This window comes from Poecilia reticulata, chromosome 18 (genome assembly GCF_904066995.2).
Source record: "Poecilia reticulata chromosome 18, P_reticulata-male-v2, whole genome shotgun sequence".
Lineage (NCBI taxonomy): Eukaryota > Metazoa > Chordata > Actinopteri > Cyprinodontiformes > Poeciliidae > Poecilia > Poecilia reticulata.
Genome location: NC_088847.1, coordinates 12,517,800 through 12,543,191, shown reverse-complemented (window position 1 = coordinate 12,543,191; position 25,392 = coordinate 12,517,800). Strand labels below are relative to the sequence as shown.

The 25,392-nt window shown below is 41.9% G+C and overlaps 1 protein-coding gene and 1 long non-coding RNA gene across 7 annotated transcripts in view; one reads left to right on the top strand and one right to left on the bottom strand.

Annotated features, from left to right (window-relative positions):
- The window catches only part of pcdh7b (protocadherin 7b), a 127,856-nt gene that overhangs the window by 41,587 nt on the left and 60,877 nt on the right, over nucleotides 1–25,392 (bottom strand). For 2 of the 6 annotated variants that reach the window (XM_017310480.2, XM_008435473.3), the window contains exon 2: nucleotides 23,492–23,687. The exons of 2 other annotated variants lie outside the window; for them this stretch is intronic. In XM_017310480.2, the coding sequence (XP_017165969.1) occupies nucleotides 23,492–23,687 (196 nt within the window). Of the gene's footprint in view, nucleotides 1–23,467; nucleotides 23,688–25,392 lie in introns of all 6 variants that reach the window. 2 more of the 6 variants (XM_008435475.3, XM_008435472.3) reach the window with 1 other exon arrangement.
- Nucleotides 1,333–8,238, top strand: LOC108167213 (uncharacterized). The gene is made up of 2 exons (XR_001777575.2): nucleotides 1,333–2,146; nucleotides 2,187–8,238. It is a non-coding gene; the product is annotated as an uncharacterized LOC108167213 (long non-coding RNA).

Sequence of the window (25,392 nt, the reverse complement as noted above, 5' to 3'; positions counted from 1 at the left end):
TTTTACTTCTGGATGTTCATACAAAACAGTGTATATCAAATTAAACATCTAATTTGCATAATAAAGAGAATTACACATATAAAAAAATTGCAGTTCATCTAAATGGCCAATATCTGTGAAAAAAAAATCCATGTCTTTAGGGGGTGATTTCACCTGAAGTGTTTTTGTTTTCTCATGCACCAATCAGGCATGACATGATTATCTCCCTAATACTATTTTACCCCTCATTACTGCCAAAACAGCCTGCAGACTCATGGACCCTAAAAGATCCGAAAAGATTCACTGCAGTATTTTGTAACAAGTTGTTAGCACTAGATTCATCAATAGTTGTGAGTTGGCGCCTCGACAGATTCTGATCTGTTTGCCCAGCAGTCGCTAGGATGTTCGACTGGATTGAAGTTCTGGGGGAAATCGGATGCCAGGTCGACATCAACAGCATCAATGAGCCTTGGCCACTCAAGCCTCTGATATCGGCTCACTACTGCTCCTCCACTTTGAACACATACGGACCACTGCAGAACAACCAGAGCTGCAGTTATGGAGATGCTCTGACCTGTTATGATTTGGCCCCTTTGCCAAACTTGATGAAATTCTTGTATTTGCTCATTTTTTCCCCTGCTTCTACACATCAACTTTGAGTAGAAACTGTTAACTTTCTATTATGTCAGATCTGAGTACGTCAAACTTAGCCATTTAAATAAAAGTTGAAGTTTAATTGCATCTATTTTTTTTTATTACCAAAGTTTGCTAGTATCCCATTCATAACTTGATTCATATAACATTTTACTATTGAAACCAGAGTGAAGCCAGCAGACTCTTAAAAGTGTATTTTCTTTTTCAATTTATGTAGAGCGGTTCAAAACCCCGACAACAAAAACCTTTTACTTTAATTTACAAACAAAATCTGACAAGAATTTAAATGGTCGCATCATCATAAAGTGCTTAGATTCTTGTGCTTGAAATGCATGCAAATCAGTGTTGTTGCTTTTTTTTTTTTTTTTTACATAAATAGCATCTCATTTGAATAGTTAAACCTATTTTCACAGAAAAGCAATAAAAGACTGATTTGCCTCAGTGTAGGTAATCACTGTATCTAATGGGCAGCGCTGCCATTTTCGTGACCTCTGACCTCTACTTAAACGGATTCGTTGTACTCTAGCGCTTTGTCAATAATATATAAAACAATAATAAAATAAATATTTCAAATAATTCAAATTTTACCAAGACTCTCAGGGAAGCCGATTTGACCTCGGAAGAAACCTAAATAATAAATACGACGGACGCGCTCAGCCTCGGGAGACCCGGTGCTTTTCAAACATGCCCACTCATCTCACAGCTCAGCTTTATTCCACTGGCCTTACGCGGCGTGGATAAAAGGCACAGTTGGCCTGAACTGCAGCCAGAGGATTGAGACTTTTTTTTTAAGAAGGGCTGACATTTACCCAGAGTACACTAAGCTATTTGGCCTCACAGCAGTCACTCAGCCGCCCTGCGCCCTGCTACTCTTGCCGTGGCATATGGGTGCCATTTAAGACGATGTGAGGGGTGCAGTATTTGGTTGAGGATGTATCAAGACAAAAAAAAGAAAAGAAAAAAAAACTCCACACATTAACACTGTGACACACAGTCCGTTTCCCATTATGCAAACATCTCCTCTCTCTCGTGCTATGTGCCTTCTCGCAGACCTGAACTTTCGTTATTAGACAGGGGCTCTCTAGCAACGGCTCCTTTTGATTGTCACTGGTGGCGGCTCCTGTGAGCAGGTGTGACGGCCTCGCCAGCAGAATTCGCTCTAGCAGGGACATGCAATTAGCCGACTCTCAGACATCTATACCTGTTGAGGTCTGTTTGCTCCAGCAGTAGAAAAGTACATCATTAAGAGCTTTTTTTTTTTTTTTGTCGCTTCGTGCCAGACGGGGGAGACAGCAGCTTTAGATCAAGCTATGTTCAGTGCAAATATCTGTCCTTAGATATCCAAGGTTGTCTGCTCAGTCCAGACTGATTTTGCTCCTATAGTGCTGGGTGTAAAACAACACTTTGTAGTTTTCCGTCTGAGGCAAAAAAATAATAAAATAAAATAAAAAATTAACCAAGAATGAGGAAGACATTGAGTTTATGTTGGATTTTGTGTACAGGTGTGTCTGGGGTAACGCATGAGTGGGAATACGGATGCCACGAACTTTGAGGCATTATGAAAAGAGTTAATTCAAATATAACCGGCTTGCATTTCTGAATCGACGAAGCGACTTCTGTAACTTCTGTTTGCAGCGTCATTAAATGACAGTTTGAGGTGAGGAACCGTTCGGCCATAGATGAAGCATTTCCAAATACTAACCCGTAGCTAAGGAAATTTATCGATTCAATAATTTTGGTTTTGCGCTGAAAACCATTCACTGTTTTTATATCATAAATAGTGGTCAGCCTATAGCTTGGTCATGATTTCTGTCTTCAACTGAATTCTGAGTTCTTCTACAAACAACTAGTATTTTTTTTTATCCTCCATGAAGCAGCTCATCTGATCTGGTTATAATCCAAAGTTGAAAATTCCCCACATAACAACCTGTCCGGCTAGTTGACAGAAAATGAGATTTCAACTGAATTCATAAAAGGAATTTGCAACAGCATTAACAAAACACTGTTGCTGCTAAAATAGCAGTCATTATTGTTTGTAGATCCTGCAGGAAACAGCTTGTGCAGTTGGCAGGTGTTATTTGTAGCCAACAACTCTGGAGCACAAAATTCTTGTTCAGCACGGTTCCCGAACATCACCAGCTTTCAGCTGAATTCATAAGCATCTTTCGCCACCAAGTCCATAAACTCCTTTATAGTCATTAGCTTGTGTTTCTCGACGCTGAAGGGAATCTGCGCTTGTGCAACTCCTGTTTGCAGCCGGTTCGGTAAATAACACTCTGAGGTAGAAAATGAAGAGGATTCGGGAACATTAATTAATATGTTAATATTTTATAACAATTACAATGGTAATATTAAAACTGTTTGCGGATATAATACAGATGCCTTTCCTAAAGTGTTTAAAATACAACAGAGTGAGTAAAAACGATGTAGCTCTAAGATGGTTATTTGGCTATTAAAATGTAAACCTGTCCCTTGTTGTGTTTGTTGTATACAACCAGCAAAAAAATGACTCTAGCACTATGAGTGCCGTGGTGGAAAAAATCCGCTACCCATGGAAAATAGCCCTGCTGTAACTTAGACACAAACTTATCCCTTCAATAAGCGGCTGAAACTTTCCCACCAAATCTCATGGCAACACAACAGCGCTCACAGACACCGTCGGAGTTATTAATCTATTATTAGCTGCTGAGGCGGCTGCAGCTTCCCCTCGCTGTGCTCGCCCCATTCCCACCCCGGCGACACAGGACTGTCATCATAGATGACTGGCTTCTAATTGGATACAGTGGAGGCCGCATCCGAGCTCCGCGTGCTGGGAGCGGCCATCGAGTGCAGCGGAATCAAATTTTCAATTAAGCGAGCCCCAAAATGCCAGAACTAACGTTTCTCAGTGAGAAGCCAAGCTGATTACTCTGCGAATCACATCTGAGGGGAGGTTTTTTTTTTTTTTTTTTTTGCATAAACTGATTACAACAAGATGACTGAGGAGAAGCAACGGCGACAAGAGCACTGGATGGGGGTGCGGACCGATCCGGAACAGAAAATGGGGGGTTAGGGGGTGGAGTTGGAGCACCTGTCTTTTCCGTCTCCTCGAAAGAAAAAAAAAAAAGAATACTGATTTAGCTGTTTTTGCTGATGAGTGGAAGAAAAACAGTATGCCAACACCCAGCACAAGGACTCACGCTACATAAATACATAAATATAGACATGTACTGTATATAGTTGAAATGGGGAGGGGGGATTGGGGGGGGAATGGGAGAGAGAGAGAGGAAATGGCGAGGCAGCTGTTAAAACATAGCTCTTCCCAGTATCAGACGAGACTTGAGAGGAAATATGGTGCAATTTTTTACAGCTCCGTGCCTGTCAGGGTGAGTAAAGAGACCCCTGTCCGGCAGACCTTTGCAGTCTACACACGCATCTCGCTCTGGTGTCACTGAGTGGGTTGTGAACATTTGCCTTTTTTTTTTTTTGCCTGATTTAAAACAACTTGTTTGTCAGTAGTTCCTGCATCGTTGAATTTTTTTTATTTTTTTTCAGTTTCTCCCAGGGAGCACATTAGTCTGCGACCCTCGTCTTCACTCCAACACAAACAAGAGATTTCATCTCTGAAAATGGTGGGAAATGTTCATATTGCTCCAATGATTCTGCCTTTGCTCTCGGTATTAGTTTTGCCGATATGATAAAAAAAAATAAAAAAATCAAAAACGCAATTCATCAGCAGCAACAGATTTCTTTAGCAGTTTGTCTTTTTTTTTTTTTTCTTCAGCTCCCATGCGTGTTGTGTGTCTGCATGTGCAGAAGAAAATGTGTAAGCATTGCATTTCATTAGGAAGTCTGCCATCTGGATGGTAACTATGCTTTTTCTTCTCTCCCTCTCTCATGATTCTCTTTTTTTTTTGCCCTATTCACACAATTGGTACATTAGATTAAATTTAAATGATCTCCTGCATGCGCGGACCGATGCGCACGCACGCACGCACGCATGCACACGTTATCGCAAAAAAAAAAAGGGAAGACTCTGTTCCTCGGGTTGCGTAATATCCAGCGGAGGATACAATGGCGTCTGTTGCACTCCCACTCGCGCCCTCTCTGTCTCCCGCTTTCCTATTATCACCTTTGCCAAAGAATAAACACTCTGACTCGGGGAATTTCTATCAAAGCTCCAAACTGCCAAAAAAGAAAAAAAAGCACGCTGTCTTCATTTTTGCAATCCTTTGCAAAAAAAATAAATAAATCTGTTTTTATCCGCTCTATAGTCTTTCACCCTTCTGCATCCTCTAACAACACCCCGCCCTCCACATGCCAACTCTCCCTTGATGCACTAGAAACAAATTGCTTTGTCCACACGCGGAGTTCAGCCAGAGCACATGAGCGTCGACAGCTATAGTCTTTTCAAGAGGAGGGATGCTCCGGGGTAGGGGAGGGGGGGATTACTGCATGTTTGTATTAAGGTGGATTAGGACTTTGATGCTAATGAAAGGTTTTGACAGTGGCTTTTTTTTTTTTTTCCTTTTTTCTTTTCCAAACTGGTCAGCGAGTCTTAAGCCCAGATAATGTGTGTAAGACCAAAATGAAATCACCAGAAGCCGGGGTAGTAATAATCAGAAAATCACTGGGAGTGGGAGGGAGAAAAAGTGCAAACAATCAAGAAATGTCTGTAAAACACAATTTTCGATGCAAAAAAAAAAAAAAAATCCATCTGTTGTTAATGCGTATAATCTGCAGCTGCTTTTGATTAAGATTAAACTCAAAGCCCTGTGGGTGGTTAAAGCGGGGCAGCAGCTTTATTATTATTATTTTTTTTTTTCTTTTTCATATAAAGATGAGTGATTTCAGCGGCGGTTTGGAGAGTGCAGAACAAGGTGAGATGTATGCGTGCATGCGTGTTCTTGCTCCATCTGCAGTCACTCAGGGATTAAGATGATCTATGCTGCCACGAGTCGACTTCAGATTCACAACTTGTGACGTGACGGAGCCATCGTTCATCGTTCATCCGTCCATCTCTTCCCCGCTTTTCCGCTCGCCGCCGGTTAAAGCAAGATACTAAACGTGTCGCCGTTGGCTTAACTTTTGGTGTCTCGTAAAACTCCCACCCAATGTGGCTTTTCCAGCTCGCTGCTTTCAGTGTAAACAAAGTGGACCATTACAGCCATCAATATTTTTACTATCAACTCCATAGTTGTTTTTCTTTTTTGTAAGAAAAGAGAATTTCCACCGATGGCAATTCGTCAAAGTATTTGTTCTTTTATCGATTTTTCCCTACTTTGCTTTGTGACACACTAAAATGTTTCAGATCCTCAAATAAAAACACAGACAATGATTATCAGAGGAGTCGCCAAAAGGTTTTTTTTTTTTTTTTTCAAATGACGATTTTCTTTATTAAAGCTAAACAGCTATCAAAACCTGGTCCTTTGTCAAAAAATATGCTTTAGATTACAACAAAAGTGTTCTTTTGTGACTTTGATGAATCATCAAGAAGCTCTTGAGTCATTTTAGTTGGCTTGCCATTCTTGGAAAGGTACATCACAGTTCCATGTTTTCTCCACTTGTGGATAATGGCACTCATTGTTGAGTCACTGGAGTCTCAAACCCTATGAATAGTTTGTTTTTTAAGCCCTTTCCAGCTGATAGATGTTTTATTCGTATTTTTTTTTGTTTGCTTTGTCTTGTTTAATGGATCATGTATTGCTTTGTGATATATTTGCATGTTAATCTTCCCACAATTGTAAGAGATGGGGTCCATTGAACGCCGCACTTTGCTCAGTCTCTACGGAGTCGGTCCTTCATAGCATCGCGCTAAGACTGCGGGACGGTTAAAAAAAAAGTTGTGTGTAAGTGATTTATTGCATGATTAGATCTTGCTGAAGCAAAAAAAAAGAAAAAAAGGAAAAAAAGCTCAGTTTTCTTGTTTAATTACAGTTAATCCATTTTAAAAGATACATTTTCACATAAAGCTAGTTTTGTTTTTCTTTGGACAGCTTTTTTTTCCCCTCTGCAATGACACCAACATTTGAAAACAGCAATGAATATCTAATCAGGCAATTGATCATTTTTGATAATCTATAATGTCTCGCAAGAAAGTATAAACAGAAGAAATCCACTCTCACCTTCTCTTACCCCATCACACACACACGCACACCCACACACACACACACACACGGTTTGACCCTACAAAGATAAGCAGGTCGTGTCAATATATGGATCGACGGACGGAGGTGAAATCTATATGGGGGGAAAATAATTTTTCACAGAACGGAAAAAACAAAGGGGGAGGGGAACAAGTCCCTTACTTCATAAAACATGCAGTAAAAATACTGGAAATATATCTCACATCCCCATACTGCTACTATCAGATACTGTTATCAATACTTCAAAAATCACCTACAGCGTTTTTTTTTTTTTTTTTTTCTTTTTTCACCTTGAAACTGCATCTACATGCTGCCAACAGGTCAAAATAGCTGGTGAAAACCTTAAGCTGAGGTCTGGACACCGAGACTCTCCGACTGTTTTCCTATTTTAAAAGCTCAGTGTTTAACCTCTGAGACCTCATCACTTAAGGCAATAATATATCAGATTACACTCGGCAACCTTTTGAGTCAGAAACCACTCTAAATATTTTCCCCCACTTTTCAACACATGCCGTCCTCAAAATAAGCCAAATGACTTTATTGTGGGTTTTTGACTTTAAATATTTATAGATGCATTTCAAAAATGTGTTAACGAAAATGCCACGAAAGGGCAAACAGACTCCAGTGCGTGTTTGCGCTCGAGTGCGTAGGGGTGTGTGTGTGTGTGTGTGTGTGTGTGTGTGCGCGCGCTACATGGTCTCGAAACGAGAGGAACTACCCAAAGAGCAGTTTGAGTTTATCACCACGGCTTCTGTATAACTAGATAATGACTGTAACTTGTTTCCCAGCACAGTGTGTGAACCCAATCTGTCACTTCCAGAAGAATTTCAAATTCAAGCATTACATGGCACGTGGGCGGCAGGCTAAACAACTCTCCTCCGCTCGCTGCAGCCCATGTTTACATGAACGTAGGGGGATTCAGGAGCCCGTCGCAACCGAACCCCCCCCCCCCACCCCCTTCTAAACATGTTTAAATTGAACACAAATCCTCTTTTTTCTCTTTTTTTATTTTTTCATGCAACGTGTATACCTACACATCCTGGATGCCTCCTGCTTCGCTGGTATGCCCGAGGTAAGCTTCTTCCCAGCAGCATCCCTGCAAACACAACAGCGCACACCTCGCACAGAGACTTCCAAATACGGTGTGCGTTGCAAAGGCTGCCAAGAGCTGATCTCAGGGCATTCACTTGAAGGGAGATGAAGAGAGATGTTTTTTGTTTTTTTGTTTGGTTTGGGTTTTTCTTTCCCCTGCCTGTGTTTAAATCTGGTCCGGCACATACGTATTGATGTTGGCGCTCGTGAATTGTGTTTTGTGCGTGCCATGTTTGCGGGCATTGTGAAAGGATTTGCTGGCACATCACCGGCGGATTAGGACGCTCCGTTTCGGGCGGTTCATCGGCAGCGGGGGCGCATCCGATCTTTTGTCGCCGTGTCAGTCTCGTCTTTCGCTTGACAAAAGTTGAAGTTTTTTTTTTTTTTTTACATAGAAGTAAAAATAAATTGCCAAAATGAATCGACGTGATATGGCAGCAGAAATTGATGAGGAAGGTGTGAAGCACTTCCTTTTATCAACTCTTCCTATCTCAACATTGCTTTTATTTTATTTTCTTTACAACATATCCACTCCTGTTCGTGGTTGAGGCGTTTTTTTTGTGTGACTAGTCCAACAATCCATGTTAAGGTGATTGCCTCAGGGTTATGTTGGGCTACAGACAAGATAAATGCTGTGGTTTTAGCCTTCGAGGTAGCCATTAGTCTCCTGGCAGGACTACAAACAAAAAAGGCCAGGAATCACACCCTTTGCCACAAGTGTACGAAAACAGGTGTGCCCTGACTGCTTTTGTTTAAAGGGTTAATCTTTTGTAAACCCCTGGGTTGAGGCAGGGGCGATGTGAGGGGAGTGGGGTGGGAAAAACAACTCACCTGGCCTTCCCTCATCAAATCCAAGCTGCATTTACCGCCATTGTTTGCGCTCGGTGTCGCGTTACTTCTGCGATGATGTGATTTGGCTGTCGGGCGCTTTTTCTATTGTGGTTCAAATGTAGGGCTTGTGGGTGCCACTTTGGTCCTTCCTCACCGTCACCGACAGCAACGCGGTCATTAAGAGTGTTTGCTTTGTAAGGTGACTGCAGATATAAAGGCCAGCTGCCACGGCAAGTGGCACTCTCAGGCGGAAGGAATCTTTCTTGTCTTTTTTTTTTTTTTTTTGTTCTGTTTGTTTCTCGTTCTTTGACCTGGTGAAAAGAAAGGAGGGAGGGCGAAGTCGCACCTGGAGGCATGGTGGGGGAGGTGAGATTACAAGGAGGCATGTGGTGGAGTTAACTTTCATTCGAGGGAGGGAAAAAACAAAACAAAAAAACTGTCAAGTTCTGGAGCTCAAAGCTGACTCAGGACTTCTATAACTGGATGTAAACGCAATTTCATCCCAGCAGGAGAGTGAAATGGTGCGTGGTTCCCCCCAAAATAATTCCCGAGCTGTCAGCAGAGCCCTTTTTTCCCCCCCCTCTCTACTATAGGGGTTCTGTTGGTGACATTTCATTTTAGGCTTTAAAGAAAAAAAAACTGGGGGAAAAAAACCCTCAAGGAGAAAGAGGAGAAGGAACTATTAACCTGAAGGTAAGAAATATCTATAAGGAAGATAGCTGCTTAAGAAAATGCATCAAATTTAGTTGACAGATAAACCACATTTCTACACAAGGAAAAAGATGTCTGCCTCTGGCAGATCTAATGAAACTATAAAGACAAAAATAAAGCAAAATGATGAATAATTATCCATGTTTTATTCTAAAGCATGGGTAATTATTCATGTTTTAGAATAATTACACGCATAGGCACAACTATAAGTCGCAGAATATCTATCACAACATAGCTAGCATGATTGCAACTGAGCGCTAAGTGCAAAGTGTTAGCTTTATGCTGAGAATTGTGGAAAATCCAATAAATCACTAACAATTAATTGACTTCACGGATGAATATAAAGTTTACTGCTTACGTTTAGTTGTATAATGTTGTAACCAGGCTACTATAGCTAAATTATCTGCTCATTAATGTAAAGTTTGGGTGGTTTGTGCTCAGCTCATCTCTATTTCAGGGGCGGATCCAAAGCAACTTTTTAAACATGTCAGAATGTGTTCTTTTTTTTTTTTTTCATAAAATTGCTTGGTGGAGACTTTCTACAGATCAAAGATAGTTTATAGCATTACAAAAACAGCCTTTTTGGAGAACACCTTGTGTTTTGTCTGTCAGTTGTGGTTGGAAAAAAAAAAAACTATTACTGCATCAAACCAAACCTGTTCTCCTCTTTCTTTCTGTTTTTTAAACCATAATGCTCTATTACTTTTGGCTTTGCTCTAGTTTGACTTTAAGCTTTGACTTGTGATTTTTTTTCTACTAGGCGCTCCAAAAGTTTTTAAGGATTTTTATCAAGCAGCAAAATGCATTTAAAAAAAAAAAAATTTTATCAGCAAAGAGGTTATTACAAATAAAATCTTGCATCTGTCAGACAATAAAAATGCTCCGTGGCCCTTTTTTTTAATTTTGAAGGGTGGTTCGGCCGTAAACCATGCTTTAAATAGGTCGACAATGCACAGCGACGCGTCTCATCTCTTTTTCGGCCTCTCGACGCAAAAAGCAAACCTAAGCAACGTCGACCGGAGTCCCATAAAACATGCATGCTGCTAATGCCTACAGCTGCGAGGATTTCATGCCTCGAAGTAGCCAGGGAAACGGTTACAATGGACAGAATAAATGGAAAGGCCTTAGTCAGAGGTCTCTCAAAAAGCGCATTAAGTCACTCTGTGACTGAGAAGGATTGTTCAGGGTTATGAAAAAAATACATAGCATGCCATTTCCTTTTAAATTTGAAAAAAAAAAAGAAAAAAACGTGCAGTATTGGATTTGGAAACTGGGGGAGGAGGGGATTTATTCTTTGATACATGCACAGTGTGACTCTTGGTGACTCACTGTATCCTTGAGCATAATCGCCTGAAAAATTCCAGCTTAAGGGAAGTCAATATAACATTCCTTCACAAGTAGATTTTTCAGGGAGATATTGCCCCTCCAGGTGGGTGCACTTGCAAAATCTTAATGCCAAAGTATTAGTGAGCTCTTATTTTTGTGTGTGTGTGTGTGTGTGTGTGTGTGTGTGTGTGTGTGTGTGTGTGCTAAGCCTCCTGCACACAGAGATGCGTGCACATGCTGTTATGAAGCCCTCGAGCACTAGCGGTGTCAAAGGTTACGGCGTGCGTCGCGGGGAGACCGTGAAAGCAACCGCCACGGGCCATGCCGGAGAGTCTCACCTCTTTGTGTTTGCTCTTTACCTTAATCCTTCACCACGTACGTCCCTTCAACCCACCTCCTACTCGCCCCGTCTTCTTCCCTCCCCGCTCCTCCAAAACATATGAGACGCATTAAACGGTGTCCTCAAAGACGGAGGGCGGGCGAGAGGGAGACGGAGAGAGGGGAGAACACAGGAGGATAACCCCCCCCACCCTTCCCTCCATTGTTACATGCTTTCATCTATTTTTATAAGGCAAAGAGCGGGGAGGAGCTGAGAGGCAAGACGAGTAATGGAGAGGGAACGGGTTCTAGTGGGGCTGTGGTTGTACTTTTTTGGTGCATCCCCTGCTTGGAGTCACATTCATGTGTGTGTGTGTGTGTGTGCGTGTGTAGGGGGGGGATTGCACGTGCAATTTCACTATGCCTTCACGCTTGAGCAAACACGCATATCTTCCTTTCTGCAAACCTCTTAACTATCCAATATTCGGTCTATGAGCACTTAATTAAGGATTAATAGCATATCTGCTGACTAAGACTTTCACTTTCACTCACCAGCTTTTTCCGGATGCTCGTTATGATCTAGGAACTTTACGAGGGGAAATCAAACCGCTCTCTCTAATTCCCTCAGAGACTAACACATGGTTTATGTCTCCCATATTTAAGGTTCAAATCTGGATGGTTACTGGATGCTGTTTTGTCTGGGATATGCACCTAAATCCATCTTAAAAAAAAAGGGAAATTATACACAATTAGTAAACAGGGTAACAAATGGTTTTCTACAGAGTATGTAACGGAAGAAAGTTGGAACAAAATGCCAATGTGTGGCCAGTATAAACTGTTGAAGGGACAGGATTGTTAATACGCTGATGAATCACAGCAAAAGACTTGAAATCAACCTTATTTATACTCTTGGGTAGGTTTGGTTTCAAACAATATATTACATGAACACACAATGCGTATGAATATAACGTCATTAAAAGTGACCAGGTGCTCGATACTTTAAAATATGAAAATACACCGACTTAAATACAATATCCTCATTAGGACAAGATAATACAAATTCAAAAAAGTTACATCACATTGTTTTTTACAGTGTTTAAAACAAGAGTTTTAAATTCAGCATGAAATGCTAAAATACTGTTTTACAGCAAAGTACTGGACGCTGAAATGCAGGTGACTTGTCATAAAAACTTTTTGTTTTCAAATCTGGAAAGAGTATAACCATTGCGTTCTGCATTGTGGCTTTTGTCTAATCCATATTCTCATTTAAAATGTTATCAATCCTGTCCCACTGTAAATCTGCATTCTTTAGTTTTTTTTAAAACGCTTACGATGGAATCAGAAGAAGTAGTTCTGGACCAATTGCTCCCTTCTGGCTCTCTAATCCTGTGTGATTTGTGCCAATAATTTCAAAGTTTAAATGTGCGCATGCTGAGGGATTAAAGAGAATATCGTTGGTAGGTTTCTCCTTATGTGCAAGACGCAAACGCTGTTAGCAGCCACAACAAAGCCGGGTCAAGCTGTCGTTTATGTTTGCAATACCAAAGGATGAAAAAAAAATGTGTCGCATGCACGGCTGTAAAAAAAAGCAATCTCCCCTCATTTGTTTTGTTTTGCTAAATGTTTTATGATTGTCACAGCGATTCTATTGTCAAAGATAAACTTGGCTAGCAAAATGTTTTTTGTTTTTTTTAATGATTGCATTTATTAAAGAAAAAAGTTGTCTAAATCAGCCCTTGTAAAACATTTATCGCCCAAGTTTGTTAAATAATTAATCACTAAACCATTTCTAAGCCACTGGGACTCTAGTGAACCACAGAGTCATTATCAGGAAATGAAGAAAACGTGAAACAAGTTTGTAAACCTCCGTAGAAATAGCCTGCACAGTAAACTCACTCCAAAAAACCCTGTTGACAACCAGCGCAACAGGTCATAAAAGAACACAGAGCTGTGACTAAAGCACAATGAGGTCGCACTCCTCATTTGTACAGTATGGGTGTTGGTTTTTCTCTACTAACACAAAGTCTGGGTGGAAATTGCATGCATGGGAGATTTCCTATGCAAAAGCCACTGCGGACTAAAAGAAGAACACAAGGGCTCATTTAGCAATTTGTAAAGAAAAAAAAAACATCCTGGTGATTTCCAAGATGGTTAATCTGTTTGTAGGCTGATTAAACAAAATTGTGTTTTTGAAAGGTGTTACCTCCAGTTGCCTCCGGCGTAAAACAAAGCATGTCAGAAACAGTCATACATTTGGCTGCTTCAATGTCTGAGTGGTTTGCTGCAATTTATTGAATATCCAGTCGTGAAGGCAGGATGTCTGGCCACTAGTTGACTAACCTTAGAGTTAAACACACTCTGGGTGTGTAACAGGACAATGATCTGAGGCACACCGGCAAGTCCACCAACGTCTAGCTTAAAAAAAAGAGGCTTGGAGTGGCCTAGTCAAATCCAAGAAATCTGATTGATGCTCTAAAACCCTTCAGTTTGATTGAATTTAAACACTTCTGCTGAGAAGTAGGGGTAAAGATCCTTAACATTGCCAGTTACTACAATACTTTATAGCAGCTGTAATCACCAAGGCAGGCATAACCAGTTTGGAGACGATTCATTTTTCAAGTTTGGATAACCGTTTTAAATGAAATGTGTGAATTGTAGGTTTCCAGTTTTATGGCCATTTCACCTATTTTAATTGTTGTTTATGTTTCCCGCATCTCCTTTCTTCTTAATTTCATCCATTTTGTCCATTATCAGGCGAAAATGAAACATGCTCTGCCTGTAGCAGCTGAATGTTGAGTGCTCCTTCTGTCATATACTCCAAAAGACACACCAAGGATATTCTTCCACATAAAAACGCAAACACACACACACACACGCACACACAAAGTCATTAGCTCTTCGCATAAAGCCGGCAGCATTTGGTTGCCTGTGTTTTGACAGTTTTACAGCGCTTAGCTGTGTCTTTGAGTCATCAAACCGGTCCGATTAAAGAAAAACATGATGTCAAATTCCCAAATAATGCCACGTAATTGCTGTCAATTAGCAGTAGCAGCCGACGCTGTTGGCAAAGTAAAGGGTTTTCTGAAAAAAAACAAAAAACATATCCAGTTCCCCAGAAGGAATGCCAGTCTACAGTCTGATGGAGAAAGGGTGTGCAAGCTGTTCTGTAAACAGGGACATGTGGGATAACCCACAATAAAAAATGAAAAAAAAAGAAAAAGATGTAAAAATGTTAGATATTTGTATTTGTGTAAGTATGTGTGCGTGTGGAGGTTTTTTTTTTTTCAACTACGTCACAGGAAGATTCTTAACCATGAAAGTTGTAGATGGTGGAAAAGGTCAAAGTTGAACTTGCTGAGAGCCAGGTAAACATTATGTACCAGAGAAGAACAGGAGAAGACATAACATGAACAAGTCGGCTCATACATATTCACAGACACACGGATACGATTTGCAACTTCGACTTTAAAGGTCATGAAGGCACTCAAACTCATTCTCACGTCCACAATTACAAGGCTTTTTTTTCTTTGCTTTCTTTCTTTTACAAAACCTGGTAAATGTAGACTTAAAAAAAAAAAAAAAAAAAACACATTAATGTGCATCGGTCAGATCTAGCGCCAGCTAGCTCAGCTCTGTTGACTTTATGCATGAATGAATGTATGAGCGGCCATGGCTTGGCATTGGCCTGTAGAGCATGTCTACACCTGAATGTGTTTTATTTTATTTTCTTTTCTGAATTCTGTTTGTGATTTTAAATTCCCTGTAGTGAGGGAAAAACAACAGTAAAAAAAAAAAAAAAAAAACAAGGGCGAAAACCTTCATTGTACAGACACGTATGTGGTGCGAAGTCACCACACAGGGTGCATATGCGCGCACACGTACAAAAAACATAAAAAATTAAGGAAGCTTGGCCCACGTTCCGATAAACAAATACGTCCTTGCGGCTTGTGAGAAACAAAAAAAAAAAAGAAAAAAGGATTATTGGCATTCCTTTCCCATGCAATAGACCACACACAGCGAGAGACACGGACACCCGCTGCGTCCCAGTGCTGCACACCTGATGTTCCAACATGCTCAAGCAAATGTGACTCCCTCCTCCCCACCACTCCGTGTCCTGGTCATGCACGGAATCCTAACCGGATTTTGTAGCAAAAGAGAAGAAACTTAATGACAACCAGGAAGAGAGGAAGTTGGCTAAAGAGGGAGAGATCTGGAGAGGGGAAAAAAAAAAGAAGAAGCTGAGAGGGGGACAGGGATGGGACAGTGGGGAGGCTTTGACTGAGTGACCTCGGAGGTGTTTAATTGACTTCGACAAAGACCACCCCACTGGTTCAGACACTAGCACTACAACTGACAAGCATGTCGTTGCTAAAGAGAGAGTGGCGAGAAAAAAAAAAAAAAAAAAGCTTGGGTGCACTAAATTTTAGCCACAGCAAAAAGAAAAAGAAAAAAAAACTAAAAGATTTCATTTGGTTTATCGAACCAACGCCCGAGTCATTTGGAAATGAGCCAAATTGCAAGTCGCCGCTTCGTTGCACCAAAAAAAAAAAAAAAAAAAAAAAAGGCTCAAAAACGCGCATGCCTGTGTAAACGACTGCAGGCCCTCATTGAAATCACAGTCATGTCTCCACTGCGCCCTGGAAATCCACCCCGGTACGAAATGCTCGTTTGAGCATCCACGCGGAAATGCCACTGTCAACCTTCAATGAAACCCCTCTGAAAAAAACTACAACAAAAAAAAGTATTTTCAAAAACAACATGGCTGCTTTGTAGTAGCAGAACCAACATTTACTTTTTGCACACAGTCCATAAAAGCAGATTGCGTTGATGTAACGCTTTCCTCACAGTCGGCGTTTGCAAAGCAGCTTGATGGCTTTTATAATCTCTGTCAGGTGTCCTTAAAGAGACAGAAGCTTAAATGGAGCGTTTCAGACAGCAGGTGGCAAGAGGTGGAGTCGCTATGCAGCGCGATAAAAATAAACCCCTTTTTGAACATTAAAGCATATAGACCTCTTGGAGAGACTTCCAAAAGATTACTACAAACCTATAAATGAGCGTAAAATAGGGTTTTATTGAGGACATAAATGGAATGACCAGCTTTTATCTTTGTGGGTTTTACTTTTTTCTTCCAATGTGTGAAACTTAGCAATTACTGAAGTGCATTTGTTTTATTCTGATTTGACACAATAGACCAAAGCAATCCGTTTCTTTTTTTTCCCAAGCAGAACATGATTATCAATATTTCTTACAAATAATAGCCCCCTTTACTATTACTTGTGATATCCCTAAGTGCAACGTAGTGCAAATAATTCCCTTTAGACATTGTCCATAGAGTTTGCCTGTGCAATTTAATCTCAGTATGAATACAGCTGTTCAGTGAGGGCCTTAGAGGTTAGACAGACAATATTACTGAATACCCAGCATTATAGAGACCATTGAGCAAAGCAAGTATATATATTTATGACATGGACAGAAAAGCTCAAAAATAGGTCTTCAAATAATCTAAATGCCGAAGCAGATCCGCGGCTCTGTAGTGTCCCCAAGTTTCAAGGTTGGTGGAAGGTTAAACAACTGTGTGATTTCAAAAAGCAGACAGAGCAATTCTGTTCGTGTGTTTTCCTCCGGCAAATCAAACCAAGATTCATTCTCCTTCCTCCTGCATGTTGTGTCGAAGTCATCAGAGAGCCCCTCTCCGAGACCCCCGAACGCCACAACGTAACCGGGGTGAGGTGAATGAGCAGGTAGCTTGTGTTACACTTTAATGGAAGCATAAATAATGCCGCAGTGCTTTTCTCCGGCTTCATTCCGCAAATGTGCCATGCTACTGGGGTTAAGATTGCAATGATGGGACTTCACAGTGCCCGTGTGGGGAGACTGAGAGGAAGATGAGACCGTGGATGTGACACTGGGGGATAATTTGAATACCTGCCTGCTCCGGCTGAGCAGTGATCAATCACTCCTGTGTCAACCACCACTCCCTGCTGGCAACTTCTCCGCTCATGTAACCTCCATCCCTCAGGTTTTTTTTTTTTTTTTCCCCTTGCATCCCATTCTCTATTTCACTCCTTTTTCTATTAATGTCCTCTCTATCTCCTGGTCTCTTCCCAGCCTCCTATCTTTCAATCCATTTCCTGGGCTCCTGTGCAGTGTGTTCCCTTTCACTCTTTTTTTCTTCTTGTTCCTTTAGCTTCCCTTTTTTACGTTCCCCCCTAGTGCTTTCTCTCACATCATCTCTCCAGGTTTTCTTGTTATTTCTATCTCCCTTGCTGTTGCCTCTCGCCTAAGGATATCACAAAGAGAAATAAAGGTTGAGGGCTAAGGGGACAGATGGAAATGAATGAGACACAAAACCATGACTGCGGTCACACGCGCAGAATGCACGCCCCGCTGCAAAACGCACGAGCCTCCGAACCTTTTCACAGCGCGCCGAGCCGATTGTCGGCTCTTTCATTCCTGCCCCGCTTTTAATTTCTCGATTAACAATGTGGTGTTTTTACTCCTGGCCGCGACAACGGGGCTGTAACCTTGGGGGGAAGACGACGGGCGAGCGGAGTTGTGTGCAACATACTGATTGATGGCGCGGGCGTGCGCGCCTTCCGCTGGGTGATTTCTCGCTACGCCGCTTCTCTCCGTTTGAGCGGCGACGGGCATACCAACAGGCCCCTCATCCCTGCACCAAACTTGAGGGAAATCAGACCTAAGACCAGCGCTCGCTGCCGCTCCGCTCTTGAAATATGAATGGTTTTAATTAAACAGACTCGCTTTGCCATCTGGCCCTACAATTGGGCCTGCCTAATGAACAGACTTGCACACAAACACGCGGGCACACGCGCGTGCATTATTAACCAGACTAAGCAGCCTTCCAGCGGCCGCGGCTTTGGAAACAGAGGAACAACAACAATGTGGTAATCTAGCTAGGAGCTTGAAGGAGTTGCGACATGATTGAGTGCCTTGTTGTGCCGAATGAAGGGTGCGAACGGCAGCGAGAGCTCATTTGTTTCCATGTGACGGAGCATGTGTGTTCTTGCCTCACATGTATGTTTTTTTTTGTTTTTTTTAGCGAACACTCCACTCAGTTTCCAGCAAGTATGTCGGGGGGGGGAGAAAAAAATGCTTAGTGCTCGACTACTGGGATGATGACTGCTGTGATGTGCCACTTCTCTGTCCTACTCTGCTGAACTGGCTAGCCAGCAGCACTAAATGATGTTGTTGGTAATCCACCTGTGGTACCACAAGTTTTCTCAGCAGGAGAAGTGGGAAGGAGATAGTGTGTCTTATGTGTGCGTGTGTGTGTGTGTGTGTGTGTGTGTGTGTGTGTGTGTGTGTGTGTGTGTGTGTGTGTGTGTGTGCAGAGGGGTAACAGTGGAGAGATGTGGAAGGCATGCTAAGATTAGCAACCAGCAGGGCATGCCATCAGCTACAATATTTATACCATCCATTTGTCTTAGACGTTCAACTTAGCGTGCCAATTAAGTGAATTCATTGATTGGCTGGTTTCCAGTAATACAAGGTCAGTTCAGACTAGTATCTGTACCACTTCGCTTTACCTGAAATGCAAAAAATATATCATTTCACCACAAACTTTCTGAATGAAAATAAACCGACGGCGTAACAAAAGCTACCAAGCTACAGTGACGTGTACCATTTGACTGATATGATATCTCTCCGCTACAGGTAACTATTTTCTTACCTATTGGCTCCCTGATTAGAGAATCAAAACTAACACTTTAAGAAAGAATAAAGGGGTTTTAAGACCTGCAAACATTTAAATCCCAGTGTTCCTACAATTTGAAATTGTTTAATGAGATGCCAAAGAACAAAATATGACAACTACGCATTTTTTTTCCTTCTTCACACACAACAGATCTGTGTAATTTGCAGTAACAAAAAAAATCTGTTGCAAATAATATCACAAATACATCCAATGGTTCATATGTGCTAACATCTTAGTAAGAAGTAGGCTTAAGTGTTGCTTTTCTGTTGTAAATACTTTGGCTCTTATGTTGTAAGTCTTTGCTTAAACATTATGAAACTGTGGCACTCCACCTTATAATAATACTGAGAGAAGCTGTGCACAGTACACTGTCATCAGAAGGAGTCACAAATAACCTGGGCAGTACATTTTTCCAAGAAAGTTTTCCCTCTTAGGCTGAAGTTCAATAAGAAGCTGATTTGCACATGTCCACACGGGATGCATTAGCTTTGCTCATCTTGGCATAGCCAGTGGCAGCCCAGCATACACGGCCATTTCAACTCCGGTTTCAGCACAAGCATTCGAAACCAAAGTGGAAGGTTACACCGATATGTATTTCCATTTTTTTTCTTTTTCTACGCGGCAAGAGAAGCAGCCCACAATGTAATGATGCATGCTATGGATCAAATGCAAAGAATCCTTGACAGTGTGACCTACGGCAACTGTCATAGCGCACACCGCATATCTGCGCTGATGTGCTGAGAAATTATATTACATCTTCAGTGCCAGGAGCAGCTCGGTTTTCACGCACGCTTCGCGCATGGAAGCGCTTCACACGCCTCACTCATCATGAAAGAGCGACGTGGCGGAGTGTTATTTTCGAGGTGTGCTTGAACTAACATGGTAGAAATTGAAAAATCCACCGCCCGGCCCCGCACCAAACCCCCAGCCCCCGCAGCGATGCAGAGATCAATAACAGAGCAGGAGCCTTTGACCCGCCGATAACGGTGTACATCTGGAAGGACTCTTTGACTTCCGGAACGGCCTAATCGGGGTGTTTGACTCCAAACACTCAGCGTTTATGAATATCTGATGAGCTCCGGGGTGAGCTTATGAATAAGTGAGGGGGACCAGCTGTGCAAAAAAAGAAAATAAAATTATATATATATATATATGTGTGTAAGAAAAAAATCAAGACTTCAATAAAGACACCATCGCTGAGGAACATATGGAGGAAAGGAGCAACACAACACATGCAGGTGCATCTCAATCAGTTAGAAACCATTATTTCAATAATCCAATTTTTAAAAGGTTAAATGAAACGCATAGAAATACATATTCTGAGCACTTATTTATGCTGGAAATGGAGAAGACACAGACGACACGACAGACACTGACACGATCCACAAGGGTGAGCCACGAACTCTCAGTGCAGAGGCTGGCTATTCGAAAGTGATGCTTCAAAGCATATCAGAGGGAAAGTTGAGCGAAAGGAAAAATTGTCACAAAAACAACCGATCGACAACAAATGTCACATCAGGAAACTCATTGTATGTCAAAATTATGTGGAAAAAATATCTGAAGTGTAACACTATCCCTGTAGTGATATGAGATGTACAACTCTAAGCTGCTTTATTGAGATGACCCATGGGTACATTTTCTGTTACTACACCAAAAATGTTTGTTCAGCAGATCTACTAACAGTATGACTTACAGCTTTTGACCGCCTTACACACCTACTGAAATAAAATCTATTTCCTTTTATCTCTGCAACATTTCTAAAGCAAACAAAGTAAGTCCTAAAATCAAAGGTTTGGATTTTATTAACAGATGCGATTATACGTTTTCAGCCTGACCTTGGTAAATGCAGTAAGGAGAGAGAGAGAGAGAGAGAGAGAGAGAAAACGAACACTCCCTGGGTGCGTTTGTGAAAAGGTTGAAAGAATAGAAGGATCAGGAGGGGGGCAGGCAAACAGTATGCCTGCGTTGTCTTTGTGTGTGTTCGTCCCCCAGGAAGCGAAAAGGCAAAGGTGGATACTCGCGAGCGAGCATTTATGTGCAGCTGCACTGGAGGGCGACTGTTCGAGGACACTCTCTGAACATCAGTCAACGGGAAGCGAGTCGGAGGGCAGAAAAAGGCGAAAATCAAAAAAAAAAAAAAAAAAAAGGAAAGGGACCTTCGCCTTTGTCTGCATGCAAAGCAACGGCAGTCAAACGTATTGAAGCAGAAAAACAACAACAAAAAGAAGCACCTATTTGATTCGACTTCTGTGACGGCTAAAAAGTTGTAAAGGTTTGAGATCGAAGCAGAGGAAGGGAAAAAAAAGAACGCCAACACAGACGCTTTTCACCGTCCTCTAAAAACAACTGCAGCTGGAACTCGCTCTTACATTTCTGTGTCACTAATGATCCCTGTGTTAGCAATAAGCACCACAGCAAGCTATCTGCTAACTTTTGTTCTACTTCGTTTCCCCATAGTTTCCTAATTTCACAAAGGAGGCCTCACACAGAGCAAAGCAGCGCTGTGTGAACTCTGACTACAGCACATGTAGGGGAGCGCTAATGACTACAGTTAGCTTTGTGTGTGAGGCTGTAGCAATTTGCCAATATTTGCCCTAATCTTCAATGATTGCATTTTTCTGAGACTAAGCGTACGCTTTCTTGGTGAACACAGAGACTTTACAGCCGCGATACGTTAATTTTGAAAATATTTATAGTCGGGATAAAAAGCCACCCTGCTGGCTACCAGATTCCAGATAACACTGCTTTCTGGAAAGCATGAGAATTGAAAAATGCATGCCGTCCATGACTTCCATACAAACTTCCACCGTTTTGCCATCTGCAACCGCAGGGACCTACGTGGAGGGAGCAGTTTGAGCCGATCCCTCTGCAGATACCGAGCTCCAGTGGAGAATGGTGTTTCTCTTGGATGGAGGGCAGATTCTCAAACTGACCTAAATTATTTTCTCCAGCAAATCTCATCTGCTTCTTTGGGATTCTTCACCGTTTCCTCTCAAAAGATTTTGAAAATGACATTGTGGTACATGTCTGGTGAGAAAAAACTACAAATTTCATACAGACACTTGCAAAAGTAATCCTATCCTTTGATTTTTCTCTCAACTTGTCACAACGCAACTATGAACTTCAGCGTTTTTTGTGTAACAAACCAACACAAATGAATCCATGACTTTGAAGATTCTCCATATCTCAGACTTAGGACTCTGGACTGATTGTTTCTTTGCCAGACCTAAAACTTCAGGTGGAAGTCCAAATCTGACAAGGTTTTACAATTACCTGATGCTTTTTGTGTTGGCCTATTACCTAAAATTCTAAAAAAAAAAAAATTCTAAAAAAAAAAAACAACTTAAACATTGAGGTTTATGGTTGCTGTGTGACAAAATGTATAAATATTCAAGCAGGGTGAATACTTTAGAAAGGTGCTGCAACTTCAACTTTAGGATGTATTTATGCCGTTAGATTTTGCTTTGTATATACAATGTACTCTGTATACAGCATGCTATTTTTGGATCTGTTTGGTTTCCAGTTTATGCTATTTTAATTCCTAGAGCGGATTTGACTGACAGGGCTGATCATGGTTGCAATCTGACAGTCTTACCACTGCTGGTGACTGTCTCAGTTGAGTCACTTAAAAGGATAGCTATACTAAAAAATGTTTTTTCATATTTCCAAGCCTACTGTAAACATGAAATTTTACAAGCCACTTGAAAAATAAATAAGTAAATACCGTCCACAAGTACACATCAAAGCCAAATCTTGAGCATAGGGTCAGTGTTCTTCCAAGTTAATAGCCAATAAGTTACTCAGTAATTCCCTCAGGGTAAAGTAATCTTTTTTTGGCCTTGAGAATACGTTTGACTTGTGACAAACCACGCAGATCTGCCATTACAAGTGTGACATCTCAATCTTTTGCCAGGGAGGATATGAATCTTTAAGCCATTTGAATATCACTCGCTAAGCTCTGGTGGAAAAGCCTCTGCACTTAGGCTTAGCACTCTCAAGACAGCTACTCCTTGTTAAGAGTCGCCTCAGACTCCTCCACTATGAATGGGACCATTACCCTCATCGCTTACTGCACAACCACTCACACACACGCACACACACATATGAACGCGCATATGCATCTATGGATATCTTTCTCTCAACTGGGGCAAACTGAATGCTTTCAGAAGAGCTGCGAGCCAAACGTGCATTGCGAATCAGTGCGCCAGTTGTCTGTATAGCTTCTAAACAATTCCGGATGAGTTCTGGCTCCCTGCTGTGCCCCTTTTCCGCTTCCCTTAAAGGACGCAGGGCAAGATGGAGATATCTTATAGAAAAGCTCATCTACATGAGAAAGGGACTTAAATGGGAATTGTAAATTCTTCATGATGCAGCGCTGGGTTAATTTACAATAGGATAAAAGGATCCAAAATGACAAGAAAGGGGGGTTAGTTTAATACAGGATGACTTATGTTGCTCCTTTGATCAGACAAGTCTGATGTTTCTCAATAAAAAGAAAAGGAAAAAAAATCTGCTACGTCCTCTGCTGCTAGATCCCAACGCCAAAAAGCGCACCTCACCTGATGCAACGATAAGCGTGAATTAGAGACGTTTCTGTCTCTGTTTGTGGTGCTGACTACCGTCCAACGCCCCTATGGGAAACCTGTAGCCCAGTATGTGCGTGTGTGCTTCCTATGACTTAGCGGGTTCTTAACCTCCTTTCAGTGTTTGCCCCTACCATTTTCCATGTGCTCTGCCTCACCGACACTGCCATCCGGCGTTGTCCTCTCGTAGCTGTCCTCGGGCAGGGGGAGGGCGCCCAGCCGGGGGCCCGAAGAGCTCTTGCTGCTGGGTGTCTCGGATTCATCCAGGCCACTGTCGTAGCAGCTCTGCAGCGATCCCTGCTGGTGAGGGTCCTGGGGCTGGCTCACCACCGAGAAGGTCACTCGACGAAACGGCTACAAGAGAAACCAAACGTCCGGGGGTCACTATAATAGGGACTGTTTTTAGCTGTGTTTGTCTTTTTAGCGAGATATGATTTTGGGGAAGTCGGGGCCGCTGAAAATCAGACATGGGCTTTTCAGGAGGGGATGCCAGGAATCTAGGTGAAAAAGGGGGGCCAAAGGAGGCGCAAAAATGTATAGGCTAGGTTTTAATGGGAGGCTATTAATGGTTAAAACTACAGATAAGCTGGCCTAAATAACAACAACAAATGTCCTGATTTCCACAGGAATCAACTAAGACAGCTGACTTTTAACCAAAAACCTTAGCAATAAACTCCCACCCCCCCCAAAAAAAAACTAAGCTATGCTAAACCTAGGCAACCGAGAAGACATGGAGGCTAATGACCTCAGTGTTTTTATCAAACTAATTTGCCCACTGAAAGTAAGAAGAAAGACCTGATTTGAAAGCAGAAAACGAAACTACAAGGCTAACCCCGGACGCATACAAACAGGCAGAGCCACTTGTTGCCACGTTACCACACAAAAGGTTCAGCTAGGTAAGAGGTAGGTTCAAGCTGTCATTACATGCGGTCTGCTTGAGCACATTACTGAACAACATCCGCTGTTAGGCACTAACAGCGTATCACGAGACCGAGGCCTGTTCCTCACTGTCTCAGCCTGCTTAGTTTTCTTCCTGTGTCTCTCATTTCCCTGTCAGAAGCAGCACAAAGGCAATGGCACGGAGGAATGATAGCTGGAGGAATAAACATGAAGTGAGGAATGAAAGAACCGGTTTGGTCATTATAGCAGTAAATGGCGTAACAAATTGTTGCTGCCATTCATTAATTAGACACAAACACTGTCGGAGCTCGCCTCCGCTGCCGCAAATGTGCGTGCACCTTGCCGGACTGCGGATCCATCCGCTCGCAATCCTTCTCTTCCCCACTGTCACCCGTGTTTCCTTGTTCAATCATGAGAGTATAACATGGGGCAGAGGCTCATTACTCAAAAATGCTCTCCCCAGCACCATTGCACATTTGTTCCCTTAATTCGCTCACCTGAAGAAGATGAAACGGTTAGCCTCAAGTGACTGCAATTTAAATTGGTACACGGTAGATGGGTTTTCTTTGCCGTTCACTAGATTTTACAGGGAGAGGTATGTTTGAAAGGACTCTCTTAAAGGGGGCCTGAAACATAAAGTTCGACCCAAAGATCTCATAACTGGCAGAAAGCTGTATAACCCTAGTTGTGGTGGCATACACTGCTCAGTCACCTTGAGAGAACTCTATTTTGGAAAAAGACGGAAAAGGGTGCAATTGTCTTCTGTGTAACTGATCTGAAAACTCTGGTAAAAGGTAAAAAAGCATGTAAATAAAGGCATCTACTGATCTGTAAATGTTAAGAAGTTGCTAAGGGCTGATCAAATCACCCTACCTTTCCAGGTATTCTTCTTGCCAATCTAAATATAAAGAATGACCGATAAGAACTATCCGCAAAAAAGGAGATCCACAGGTGCAGCTCAAGTTTTTTTTCTAGCTTTTCTAGCGTCCTGTGGCACCTAGCTGTCCTGCAGTGCCAACTCTAGCTTGGCTGTCAACGTAAACAACATGTGAACATTTGGTTGCAGCTGATCTGAATCAACCAAAAACAGACGTACATGGACGTCCAGCATTTGAAGGGCGTGACGCATGGAAGTTCTTCGATTTTTTTTTTTTTCCAA